This window comes from Cricetulus griseus, chromosome 3 (assembly GCF_003668045.3).
Source record: "Cricetulus griseus strain 17A/GY chromosome 3, alternate assembly CriGri-PICRH-1.0, whole genome shotgun sequence".
NCBI lineage: Eukaryota > Metazoa > Chordata > Mammalia > Rodentia > Cricetidae > Cricetulus > Cricetulus griseus.
In genome coordinates, this window is record NC_048596.1 from 58,269,358 (window position 1) to 58,282,782 (window position 13,425).

At 49.2% G+C, this 13,425-nt stretch overlaps 1 protein-coding gene across 1 annotated transcript in view; it reads right to left on the reverse strand.

Annotated features, from left to right (window-relative positions):
* The window catches only part of Kcnq1 (potassium voltage-gated channel subfamily Q member 1), a 326,442-nt gene extending 315,484 nt beyond the window's left edge, over nucleotides 1-10,958 (reverse strand). Inside the window, exon 1 of the mRNA XM_027408856.2 lies at nucleotides 10,573-10,958. Within this exon, the coding sequence (XP_027264657.1) occupies nucleotides 10,573-10,958 (386 nt within the window). The remainder of the gene's footprint in view (nucleotides 1-10,572) is intronic.
* Between the last annotated feature and the right edge of the window lie 2,467 nt (nucleotides 10,959-13,425).

Sequence of the window (13,425 nt, forward strand, 5' to 3'; positions counted from 1 at the left end):
ACTGGCCACTTCCTTGCCTCCTGCTACAGGCTTGGCTTGGGCACCTGCTGTGTCAGTAGGCTCAGCTGTCTGTTAGGAGCTATAGATCTTTGGGGTTAAGGGAATTTGGGGATGGGGGGCTCATAGCCTTGTTTCCTACCTTTCCAGAAAAATTCTAACCATGGTGAATGAATACTGATGCCAGTCACTCAAATATAGAGTGATTCAGGATGAATGTCCTCTAACTATTGCTGTGATGACTATGCGCTAGTCCCCACCTATAATTCCCAAACAGCAGCCTCAGAGCAACTTGAGAAATGGTGCCACCCCATGGCATGGTCTCTGAGAGTTGTCTATTTGTCCCAAAGAGGTGACAGTGTAAAGATGTCACCTGAAGCCAGTCCATTCTTGAGAGTCAGCATTCACCTCTTAGTATACCTCCTTTGTTTTAATCAACAGGGGCTGTTTTTTCTAGTTAAGATACATTTTCTCAGCTTGGTAGCACACCTTTAATTCAAGCACTCAGGAAACAGAAGCAGGTGAATATCTGTGAGTTTGAGGCCAACCTGATCTCACCTATCTAGTTCCAGGCAAGCCAGAGAGCTACAAAGTCAGTCCCTGTCTCAAAAAAAAAAAAAAAAAAAAATTACACTTGAAGCTTTTACTTGAGCTTAGTTTTTTCTTTCTTACTCACAAAAGGCTGTATTTGTATGATCCCCAGTCAAGTGTATAAAGCAAGGATATTCATTCCTGCTCTCCTGGCTCTTGGAGGAAATTTTTATTTGTTTTGTTTTGTTTGAATTGCATTGATGTATAGACAGGGTTGGCCTTAGACTTGTGGAAATCCTCCTGCCTCAGCCTCCCAAGCACTGGCATTACAGATATGTTCCAACATGCCTGGCTCCATGGTGGCTTTCTCCCTGAAGACCCACCGTATGACCTGGGACTGTTCCTTACAGTTACATGATGTCATGTGCGCATGGTACCTCCCACACAACTGCTTCTCTGGCCCACTTGGAAGCCATCTCAGCACGCTGTGCCACCAGTGAGCTCCATCTGACTGTTACATGCTTTGGCTATCTGATGATGGGACATCCGTCATGACCTTCATCTGCTTTGAGATGCTACACTTCCTTATATGGATGTGTAAAACTTGGTTGCCTTGGCTGTCTGCCTGAATACATGCCAGTAGCATGCTCCTTTAACCACAAGATCTTCATGGTTTACCATATTTTAAGATATCATAGCCAGGGACATAGATGTGCTTCATGAAGAACAGGAAGGGATGGTTAGAGCAGAACTCTGCCAAGGTCAAGTGCTAAGATCTCATGACTCCCAGGGGATGCTTAGACACAGTGGGCTTTCCCTGGTAACCCCCACATTCTTCCTCTGCCAGGTGGATGGGGTACCTCTGGGAAGGAAACACAGGATGGAGGGCCTTCCCTCTCAGGGAGGCTGCAACCAACATGAGGGAAAGATGTACTTCTAGCCTGAGGTAGGGTGGGGATCCCTGTGCTGCTAAAGGGGATTCTCTATAAGGGCTGAGGCCTGAAAAAAGTTGGAGATGGCTTGGGTTTCTAGGCATTTGATGAACTTGACTGTGGCTTTCAGATAGCAAGTTCCATGAGAAGATACTCTGGAGGGATGCTCTGAGTGGCCCAAGAACAGTTTAGAGAAGGTGCAGAGAATGGCACCCACCTGCAAGAGGCATGGAGGGGAACCTGAAGGCCTGCTCCCCAATGAATCTGTACCCTACAGATGAAGTGGCCAGGTATAAGGCAGGTACCATGAGATGGGAAACAAGTAGCCACCAGAAGTACTTCCTAGGGGCTGCAGATAAAGGCCAGGCATGTGAGCATAGCCCACCTGAAGTCAAGAGCAGAGGATTACCTTGCTGGAGAACACTGTGTCCTAAAGGCCTCTGGACAGAAGTGAAAGAGCACAAGGAACTGGTAACTCTAGCAACACATCCCAAAGAAAAGAAAAAAATAGACTGCCTGACAAAGAACTCAAGCTAGTGATTCTTTTACTACAGCAGGGAAACTTAATGAACTTGGGAAATACTTTGTGATATGAGTGCAAAATTTAGCAGAGAGTCAGATTAGGGGAGGTATCTGGAATGAAAGAATGCGATATATATATATATATATATATATATATATATATATATATATACTATTAAAAGCCTCTGAGCAGACTAGATCCAGCAGAAGAATTTCTGAGCCTGAATACAAGTCTAACAAAAAAGGAAAGTCAGACAAAAAAAAATGCCAAAGCAAAGGAAACCTTCAAGGCCTATAGAAGACCAGAAAGTAAGTAAATAGGTCCATTGTGGGTGTTTCAGAATGAGAAGAGAAGGAAAGAGGCATGGAAATTCAATAAAATAGTTGACAAAATAATTACTGAAAACACATTTTTGGGGGGAAAAGATACAGACATTTAAGCCTGTGAAGCTCAAAGTCCCCCTAATGGATACAACCAAAAGTTCTACAGAGCTGGACAGATTGATAAGTGTTTAAAAGTACTGGCTGCTCTTCCAGAGGGCCTGGTTTTGATTCCCAGCCCCCACATAATGGTGCATAGCCATCTGTAACTCCAGTTCTAGGAATCTAGCACCCTATTCTGGCTCTGCAGGCACTGCACACATGCCACATAAAGACGTACATGTAGGTAAAACATCCATACACATAAAACTAAAAATTAAAAAAGATACTCTACTTTCAAAATTATCATCAAATTACCAAAATACAAGGCAGAGAATTCTAAACACAGCAAGAGAGAAGTGTCAGGTTGCATGTAAGGGAATTCTCATTAGACTAACAGCAACCTTCTCAGCAGAAGCCTTATAGGTCAGAAAAGAATGGGATGATTCAGCCAGAGTCCTAAAAGGGAATAAAAAGCTGTCAACCAAGAATACTATACCCAGCAAAACTATCCTCCAGAAAATAAAAAAATAAAGTCATTGTAAAGCAAGCAAAACTGAGAGAATTCTTCAACAGATTGAATCTGTAAGAAAAGCTTCATGTAATACCCTGAAAAAAAAAATGTCTCTGGTCTCATCCTAGCTCAAACTGCAGGCTAAAATCAATCCTTCTTTAAGTTGCTTCTGTAAGGTATTTTATCACTGCCATGGTAAAAATAACTGACACAGATACTGAAAGTTCAGAGATGGGAAACACAACTCAGGCAAATGAAAACAAAAGCAAGCAGTAGTCACACTTATGTCAGGGAAGTCAAATGTCAGTCAAAGACTAAAAAGAGACAGAGAATCACACTATAGAATAGTAAAGGGATGGAGTCATAGGTGAATTCCTGCACCCAACTGTATAAAGCAAAGAGCATTAGATCTCAAAGGAGAAACAGAATCTAACAGAGTGTATCAATGACAAATTGATACAAATCAAGGACAAGCTATACAAATGGAAAGGCAGTCCAAGAAAAAGTCAATGGAGAAACACTGGAGTTTAAGTACATTATAGAGCTGGGCAGTGGTGGCACATGCCTTTAATCCTAGCACTCAGGAGGTATAGGTAGGCAGATCTCAGAGTTCCAAGACTGCCTGGTCTACGAAGTGAGTTCCAGAACAGCCAGGGCTACACAGAGAAACCCTGTCTTGAAAAACCTGCGTGTGTGTAATGAGGATTAATAAAGTACACTGTGGACTAAAGGCACCTACAAGGAACTCACAGAGCATCTCACCCAAGGAACTCATAGAGCAAACACCTCACCAGCATAGGGAATGGCTTACAAGATGGACCACATGAGAGACAGTTACAAAATATTGGTTTACACTGTGAAGATGTGTCTTTGCCAAGGCACCTTCTTATTGGTTTAATAAAGAGCTAGATGGCCAATAGCTAAGCAGGAAGAGGTTAGGCAAGACTTCCAGGGACAGAGAGGACTCTAGGAAGAAGAAAGGCAGAGATGCCAGGAGACTCAGAGAGGAAACAGGAGGTGCAAGATGGAGAGAGGTAACGCCATATAATAAAATGTAGATTCATCATATAAATGGGTTAAGTTATAAGAGCTATCTAGGAATGAGCCTAAGCTATAGTCTGAGCTTTCATAATTAATAATAAGTCTATTTATGAGCTGATGACCCAAAGAAAATCCATCTACAGGACGCCACAAACACACACACACACACACACACACACACACACACACACACACACACACACACACACAAACTGGTCATGAAATATAACAAAGATGCAGAGAACAAAATGCATGTTTAACAACCATCAGCCCTCCGTATCTGACCACCAACCTGCTAAGACTAAAGTCAAGACAAAGTCTGCTCATATTAGCTACAAAAAGATAGTTGTGTATAACTAAAAAGGCAAATATCTCTACAGTGAACATTACAATTTGAGAACTTGATGAGGACAACAAAGACGGTCATACCATGTTTGTGGCTTTGAAGGAAATTCTTAAAGTACCCATTGCTGTACAAAGTTAATATACAGATTCAATATAGTTACTATCAGAGCATCAGTGGCATTTTTCCCACAGGACTAAAACTAAGTCCTAAGATTGATATGGAGTCACAGAAGAACCCAGATGGTCCAGGAGCTTGCATCCATAAAGAACAAGGCTGGAGACAGCATAACACATAATTTTGAAACATGCTCAGGCTGGGGTGTGACTTGGCTGGCAGAGTGCTTGCCTAGCATGCCCAAGGCCCTGAGTTCAATCTGAGGCAAAAGGGGAGGAGAGAGTGTGGTTTAAAACAGGTGGGATACTATGTATTGCAGGGTGTTTAGTGCACATCTATAATCCCAGAACTTGGGAGGTAGTGATGGAGTTCAAGAGTTTAAGGTCATCTTTGGCTACATAGTCTGAGTCTGAGGTCAACTTACTTTACATTAGATCCTGCTTCAAAAACAAATAACACTTTATAGCTTGAGTAAGCAAAGCACCATGAGCCTGGCATAAAAATAGACACAATATGGAGCTGAAGAGATGGCAGTTAACAGCACTTGCTGCTCCTGAAATGGACTAAGTAAGGTTCAATTCTCAGCACCCATGTGGTAACTCCTAGCTGCCTGTAATTCCAGTTCCCAGAGAGCTGAAGCCTCTCCTTGCCTCTAGTTTTGCCTGCATGTACATGGCATACATATATGTATATACTCAGGCACAAGCACGTGTATATACACATACACACAAACAACTAATTTTAAAAATAGGCACAATAGAAATGTAGAAAGAACCCAAAATTCAATCCATGTCTTTGCAGCCAACTGAATTTTGGCTCAGGTAACAAGAGCAGTCACTGGAGAAAGAACAGTCACTCTAACAAATGAAGCTGAGAAGGCTGGATATTCCACATGAAGAGGGTTGTTTTCTGGTCACTACACCACACACCTGTGCATTTGCACACAGACACACACACACACACACACACACACACACACACACACACACACACACTCACACACACGTCCCTGCTATAGGAGGTAGCCTGGCAGACATAGACATAAGGGGAGGATGATTCTACAAATGGGTCCAGCCTCCTTCCCAGGACACAGTGCCTTTGCCTGGATCCTTCTGGCACCATATCCAGGTGTGTTCTGCTCAGTTCCCATAAACCAGAGTTGGGGACTTCCCAGGAGGTGGCCAGAAAGTGGGCAAGCACCATATGAAGTGCTCCCATCTCAGATCTGCCTGTGCTCTCAGCCAGGACAGTGGCCAAGACAGAAGCCCTGGCTTATTAGAACAGTAATGGGTGGTGCCCTCAGGACTGTCCCCAGGCCACAGAAGGGTTCTCTGGCAGCCTCTGCCTCTACCCACCACTTTCCCAAGCTCAGGAATGTCACTGGATAAAAATACTGCAGACAGATGTCATCAGTCTGGCCTGTCTGCGGGGCTTAGAGTTGTCCAGGCAGCAGGCCTGTCGACCACAGCCCAGACTGTGAGGGTGGGGTGAGCACCAGCAGGGAGAAGGCAAAGAAAGCCCTTGAAAGGAGGCAGACAATACCAGGTGGGTGGCTGCCTGCTGGCTGGCTTGCCTACACAACCTTTTAACACTTAACATCAATATACATGCTAACACCAAAAACCAAACAAAGACACCTTTACCAATGGACTCTCTGTGTGCAAGAAGGCAGGGCAGGGAGATAGACAGGGGCACTGAGCATATCTATGCCTGGGAAGGTTTTCTGGAGGAAGCACCTTCTGAACATTTGACAGAAGCTGACATGTGCCAGGTTGGACCCTAATTTATCCTCAGAGGACAGGCTTCTTTTGATCAGGGACTCCTGTCTCTCCTCCTAGAACAGCGACTATTCTTTACTTGGTTCTTATCATCATGTGGTACACCCAACTGTGTGCCTTTAGGCAAGTAATCTACCCTCTCTGAACTCCAGGGTTCCCAGCTGCACCCTGCAAGGCAAGTAGCCATACTTAACAGGCCCTTGGCAGAGGTGCAGCACAGTCCCTTCCACCTTTCAAGAGGCCTCTCGATAGGTCCAGGGAATGGGGCTGGGCCACACAACAGAAGATAAAAGGCTTACAGAGGCAGTCCTTTCAGGTCTCAAAAGCCTCATGGAAAGTCAGATCATGTGGTGAGCACAGCCACCCTGCTGATAGAGTTACCACTAGTTCCTCTCTGTGGCCTTCAGAAGTCTGGGGCTCAACACACTCAGCAGAGCTATAGAAAGAGATTCCCACCAGGAAAAGGCAAAGAGGATGCATCCCAGAGGACCTTGGGTGGGGTGAGCAGAACTTAGCACCACCCACTCTTTGGTCCTGAGGCTCTGCAGAGCCACAGCTTCCCCCTGCCCTACCTGTTACTCCACAAGTGACCTTTGTTAGCTACACCCAGTCCTTCATTCTCTCTGCTAGAGGCCAGGGGCTGGACACCCCACATAAGAAGCTTCTCTGTAACCTTTCCTCGGGACACATTCCCATACCACCTTAGTCTCCTTTTGGGCCTGGAGCATGCTCCTTGGAGGCTGAGCCCAGCCTGTCAGACTCATGAAGAGGGAAATGAATCACAGCAAGGTACATAGGAGCCAACAGTTGGCCTGGAATGTCAGAGCTGGGGAGGGACCATGGAGCTAATCAAGGTCCATTTCCTAGATAAGGGTACTGAGGAGAGAGAGGAACAGGGGCCCTTATGCAGGTCACTACTGGAACCTGTCCATCCCATTACTCAGAAGCCAGTGATAGAAGCAGCTGCAACTCTCCTCTGCCAGGAAGACCTGCTGTGAATGCCACCCTGCATTGTGCACTGTAAGCAACCACTGTTTGCAAAGGGGACACCACACCCAGGAAGCATGAGCTCTGGACCCTACTTTGCCACCAGAGGGCTCTAATCACCAAACTCCCTAAGAAATTGGCCACAGCAGCTGTGGCCTGACCCCTGTCATTGTAACACCATGGGTCCCTATAGACTTCTTTCCTGCCTCAGTAGCTCCCAGTACCACCTTGGCCTGGCATAGGTCCTGATGCCTCATGACCCCAGAGTAGAGTGGCTCTTCCTCAGATCTGAGGTCCACAGGCTTGTTTCCTCTTCCTCCTCCCTAGCTGAGAGTCCTGGATAGGTAGAAGGAGGGGATTCCTGTGGGCACTCTGCTAAGGGCAAGCCAATATGAAGGGCTCCAAATACAAGCAACAGTGTACACAGAAATACCAGGTTGGGTCTGAGGACAGGTTGAAGTGCATATGTATATCTGGACAGTCAAGGGATGATGCCAAGAGAACCAGCAGATGACACCAAGGGACCAGGCCCCAGAGGAGATGGCATGTAGAGAAGCCCCAAAGAAATACCTCAAAAGTATTCTTTTCCAAGGCTGAAGAATAGAGATGCTTTCAGGGAACATAGGGAGACTTGGCCATCCAGATAGCCCTGCAACTACCTCAGCACTGTTTCCATCATCCTGCCAGCTGCCTTCCTAGGTCTGCTGAACAATTGCTCAGTGGCCACTCCATTAGAGTCATAGCCAATACAGTGCAGCCCCTGCATTTGGTAAGGCCAACCCAGTCAACCACCAGGAGTAGCTGCAAGCTCCATTTGTGATCAATTCTCGGAGGTACTAGCAAAAGCCACCAGAAAGTTCTCAATCATTGAGCAAGCCAAGACTGAGAGGATGGAGACAAGATGCTCAAGTTTAGGTTCAAGAACCGGCAAGGTAGGCAGTATCTCTTAAATCCCTCTGCTAGTCACAACCAGGATCTCCAAGCAGCTTGGCAGAGTAGATACAATGGAACATCTGCCCTTGACCCTGGCCAAGGCCCATCAGCAAAACAGCTGAACCCCTGTGACCTCAGCTAGGAAGGGGGCTTCTCTCTATAGGGACACAAAGGGCTACAGGAAAGGATTAGGGTGAACCCAAGCAGCAAAGGGCAGTGCCTGGGGGCCATGTCCTGACCCTGTCAGCCAGAGAAGGCCAGCACAGACACAGGAAGAGCTGCTCTACTTGGGCCAAGGCAGGGGTCCCCCAAGGAGGGGCCAGGATGTCCGGGCCTGTTTCCCCATACGCATGTGGGAAAGCATACCCCAGAGCCTGCAGAACTCTGGCTTTCCCCGTACTCTCCCCCACCCCCACACATTCATTCCCTGCTTTTCAAGAGCAGGTCTATCCGTCCAGCCACAAAATCATCACCTAATATGTTCTAGAGTCCATCTTACCAAAAACAGAGCCAGCTGCTTTTTTTCTACTTAAAGCAACACCAGGGGCAACTAAGATGACCATGCATTTCATAAAGATGTGTCTAGGCTCCTAGCTGCTGACCATGTCTCCTGTCAGGAGACTGCATGACCCAGAGGGCCCTGCCCACCTACTGATGGTGATGGAAATAAGGCCCCTTCCTCCAGAGTCTATGTAAGGGACATGCTGTGCCCAGGATGGGTTTTCCCAGCTTACTTATCCTTCCCTTTGTAACTAAACTCCATGGCCAGCCAGGACTAGGGCTGGGGAAGGTTGACCAACCACCACTCAGCAGCTAGCATCTCACTCCCTCATCCTCGACAAAGAAGCCCTTAGACCACCAATCTAAAAAGTTACCAGGGTTCTGTGGCTCCTGGCTGCTGGAGAGCCTGGGCAAAGGCAGCTCTGCTGAGCAAACTTCCCGAGGGCTGAACAATCCAATTCAGGAAGAAAGCACAGTGTAAGCACAGACTTCCTCTGGGGCGGGACAAGCCCTCTTCCTCCACCAGGGCCAGGCTACCACAGTCAGGAACTGGACGATGCTCATTCTAAGGACCCACATCCCCAGGAGGATACCATGCAAGTGTCTGAAGGCTGCTCACCTTGGCAAATGGGGCTCCTGGACAAAGAGGTAATAGGGTAGGGGCTTCTCCAGCACCCCACCCCTTTCATCTCAGGGGTCTTGGGGTCCAGCAGGCAAGTGCTGAGGAGCAGCAAGCCATGTGTTTTCTAGACATTCCTACAACATGGTCCCTTGGGGTCTTTGCACACTATTCCCTATGCCCCAAGAAAAGCCCACTGCCACTGAAGACACATGCAGAGCTTCTATCTCCCAAAGTCTCAGGGGTCCTGGCACTTTGGGAGGCAAGGTTGAGGGTTGGGTGGCCTTAAAGAAGATACCAAGAATGCCTGTGGGGACAGGGTGTCCTGAGAGTTGCCCCGGGCTACTATGGAAGATCTTTGTCTTCCTGTGCAAGGCAAGCAGCCATCAGAACTCAACTTTGTGAGCCTAGCTCTTGCTGTGCCTCAAAGGAGTAAACAGAACCCCGGAACACCCAGTGGAGGCCCTGCCCAGGTGGCAAGACAAGCCACAAGGAGGTCACCTTATGGAACTTCCAAAGCAATCAGCTGCGGGGTCGGCAGGGTAGAATCTGGAGCCAGTGGCTGGCAGGGCACCAAGAAGCTGGGCAGCCAGGAAGTGTTGCCTCAAGGTGGCCAGGGGGAGGCAGCAAGGAGGGCAGCCAGACCATTCCTGGAGATGACTTCCTGTGCCCCTGCCCTTGAAAAATGGAATGCCCTGCCCCTCTCAGGCAGCCTGTGAGAATGAGAGCCACCTGGTAGCAGAGAAGGCCAGGTGCAGCCCTGCTTCCTCCTCTGGTCCCTAAAGCAGGTGCTGTTCGTAGACTCCTGATAATGTGTCCGCTGGGCTCAGGGCATCCATTCCACTTTCATCAGCTTGGGTTACTGAAGCTATGGGCACTCCTCTGTGGACATCTTGAACAACACCAGTGCACCTGCCAATTTATGCTGTACACGGTCCTGCTGATCTGAGTACCCGAGACAAAAACACCCGCCAAGGCCTGGTTGGGTTTGCACCAGTCACTTTTGGGGGCTCCCGAGTCTCTTGTCACAGCTGACCCACACCAAAAGGCCAGCTCCCGGCTTGCTTACTATTCCTGTGGGGACTAACTCCTAAGCGCAGTCCCTCCATCCCAAGAGCTCAGTGTGGGGGAAACTCCTGGGCTGGTGTACCCCGTGATCCAAGTGTCTCCCTCTACATGCCTCCCTCTCAACCACAGCCGAGTCCCTGTACTTAAGGGACCGGCTCCCAGTCTGATTTCTGTTTCTGTGATTAGCCTTTCCTTGCCTCCCTCAGGGTCGCCGGTAGAGCGCAGTGGCACCAGTTCAGAGGAGTTACAAGTGTGGGGAGGTTACTCACACGGTGAAGTGGTACACGAAACACTTCCAGCCCGTGGGGCGCTCAAGGAAGTTGTAGACGCGGCCCTGGATGTGGGTGCGCGCCAGCAGCGGGCGACGCGTGCTGTAGATGGAGACGCGCGGGTCAAGGCTCACGCGAGGCCGTGGTCCGAGGTCTGCGGGAGCCGCGGCGGGCGACACAGGTGGCGACATGGGGGACGGGGGCCCCGGGGCTCCGGGTGGCGCGATGGGAGCGTAGAGCGTGCCTCCCGCCGGGCCACCCTCAGCCAGCTCCAGAGAAAAGGGACACTTCTTGGCTAGCCCCGCGCTGCCCCGCCGAGCGCCCAGCAGGAGGCCCCAGCCCGCGCGCTTCCTCTCCGCATTGGGCGGGGATGAGGCCGAGTCCATGGCCAGGCAGGACCCCCCGGACGCGCCGCGCCTCTGAGATGAGGTGAAGGCGGCACAGGGCGCTGGGCGCAGTGCGGGGAGAGGCTACTGCCAGCCCAGCCACGGGGGGCCGCTGTCCTCTCGGCCTGGGGGAGGGGGCGGGACCGGTCCCCAGGGATGGCAAGCCCCGCCCCCAGGACGCCCCGCCCCTGGGCGCCACCAAGCGCCTACCTGCGGCCTGGCTCAACCAGCGGGCCACCTGCCACACCATGCCATGCCATTCCAGGCTGCTCGCGGAGCTCCTCTCGGTGCACACCTGCTGGACGCACTTGCTTCCCTACACTCGGGGGTCTGCCTGTCCTGCCGGGCTCTAGGATCCTCCAAGCGGGGACTAGCAGGTGCCACCACCAAGAACCAGGTGGAGCACAGGCACTCGCTTTCTCGCCATCTGATCCCGCCCTAGAGAGGGAGCAGAAGGCAGAGAGGAGTGCATCCCGGGCCACGCGTGGACACTCTCGGGCGCAGGTCCCAAAGAACACTGAGCGTCCTCGAGTGTCCAGAAGCCCCTGCTGGGTGGCGGTGAATGCCAAATGCCTTCCCAGTAGCTAATCGCTGCCCACTAAGGATGTGGAATCGAGGAGATAAGGACCGACCATAAGAGGCACCCAGTGAGCGCGGGTTAAAGTTAGCTAGATTGCGGTTCTTAAGACTGTTGGGCTGCCTGGGCAGGTAAAGGGAGAAACGTTTGCTCCTCTCCAGGGTCATGAAGGAGCTTCTTGTCCTGGACCTGGTGTCCTGTGGTGGAGATAAGAATAGTCAGATTTGTGTAGCTGGCTCTTGGAAGTTGCCTGGGATGAGGCTACACTGGCCTTTGTGTGGGGTGGAAGGAGACCTGCATCTCAGGACAATGCACACAGATGGGACCAACATCTGCATCTCCATATCCCAAATACAGCAGAAGAAAAGTATGCCTCCAATAAACACCCAGGTGGTGATACAATCCTATAATCCCAGCACTTGGGAGGTGGAGGCAGGAGGATCAGGAGCTCAAGATTCTCCCAGGCTCCATAGCAAGTTCAAGATCAGCCTCGGGTTACACCGGACCCTGCCTCAAAACAACAATAAAGCATTGGCAGTAGATGGGCATGTAGAGAAGATGAAAGATCAGCCAGGCTCACCTCTTATACCATGACAAGAATAATTTTCAGGTGTTGTCTTTATTAGTGTCAGTTGTCAATTTGACACAGCCTAGAATCATCTGAGAAGGAAGTGTCAATTGAAGGACTGCCTAGATTAGATTAGCCTAGGGGGTTGTCTTGATTGTCTTAATTGATGTGGGAGGACACAGCCCACAGTGGGTGGCACCTGTTCCTTGGGCAGGTGGTCCTAAGCTATATAGGAAAGCTGGCTAAATCTGAGCCTGCTTACAAGCAGGCAAGCAGTGTTCCTCTGGGGTTTCTGCTGTACTTTCTTGGCTGTGAATGAGTTCTTTGATGGGAGGAGATAGTGCTATGTGGAATAGTGAGCAGGCCTGCTTCCAGGTTCCCGATGGAGGTCCTGCTCTGGCTTCCCTTGAAGATGGGACTGTAACCAGTAAACTGAAATAACCCCTCCCCTAATCTAAGTTGCTCTTGATCCTGGTGTTTGCCACAAAAATAGAAGGAAGCTAGAACAACTGGGTCAAAGGCTTTGGTATAAAAGTTAAAATAAATCTCTGCAGAAAGAACTTAAGGGTTGAGGACTGCTGGGATAGCCAGAGGTAGAGTGTGTGCCTATCGTGTGCAAGGCCCTGGGTCTGATGAGGTGGCAGGGAGAAGGAAGAAGAAGGAAGAAGAAGAAGAAGAAGAAGAAGAAGAAGAAGAAGAAGAAGAAGAAGAAGAAGAAGAAGAAGAAGAAGAAGAAGAAGATCAGCTGCCTCAAGAAACTGTCACTAAGGGAAACATTTTCCACTGTGCTGTGAAATCCGGAAGCAGCAGATAAAACAGAAAGCCACCGTAAGGGAAGTAAGAGATAAGGGACATGCTGGGACAGTCTCCACAGTTTTCACCACCACAGGCAAGGGATTAATATCATTAGTACATAAGAAGCGTCTAAAGCCAGACAAGACTGTGGCAGACAGTGCTGTGGAGGAGTGACCTGAAAACAGGACCAGCACACAGGGAAAGAGGCGCTTGGCTTTGGTGCCTCAGGAAAAAAAAAAAAATGCTCAGCTGCACTCACAACAAGAAAATGCAAATTAAAAGTACACGCTGATACCAGTGGCCCACTATCTGATTGGCGAAACTCCAGATCTTTGACGGCACAATCTTTGGGAGAGGCCAGGGTGGCAGGTGCTTTCCTAATCACCGGTGGGAAGGGCATCTTGGCAGTCTTAGCAAAAGTGTATGTGCCCTTTGACCTGGAAATCCCACCACCAATAACCAACCCAAAGTCAAATGAGAAAACAAAAAACAAAACAAAAAAACAAACAAACAAAAAAAACAGAAGC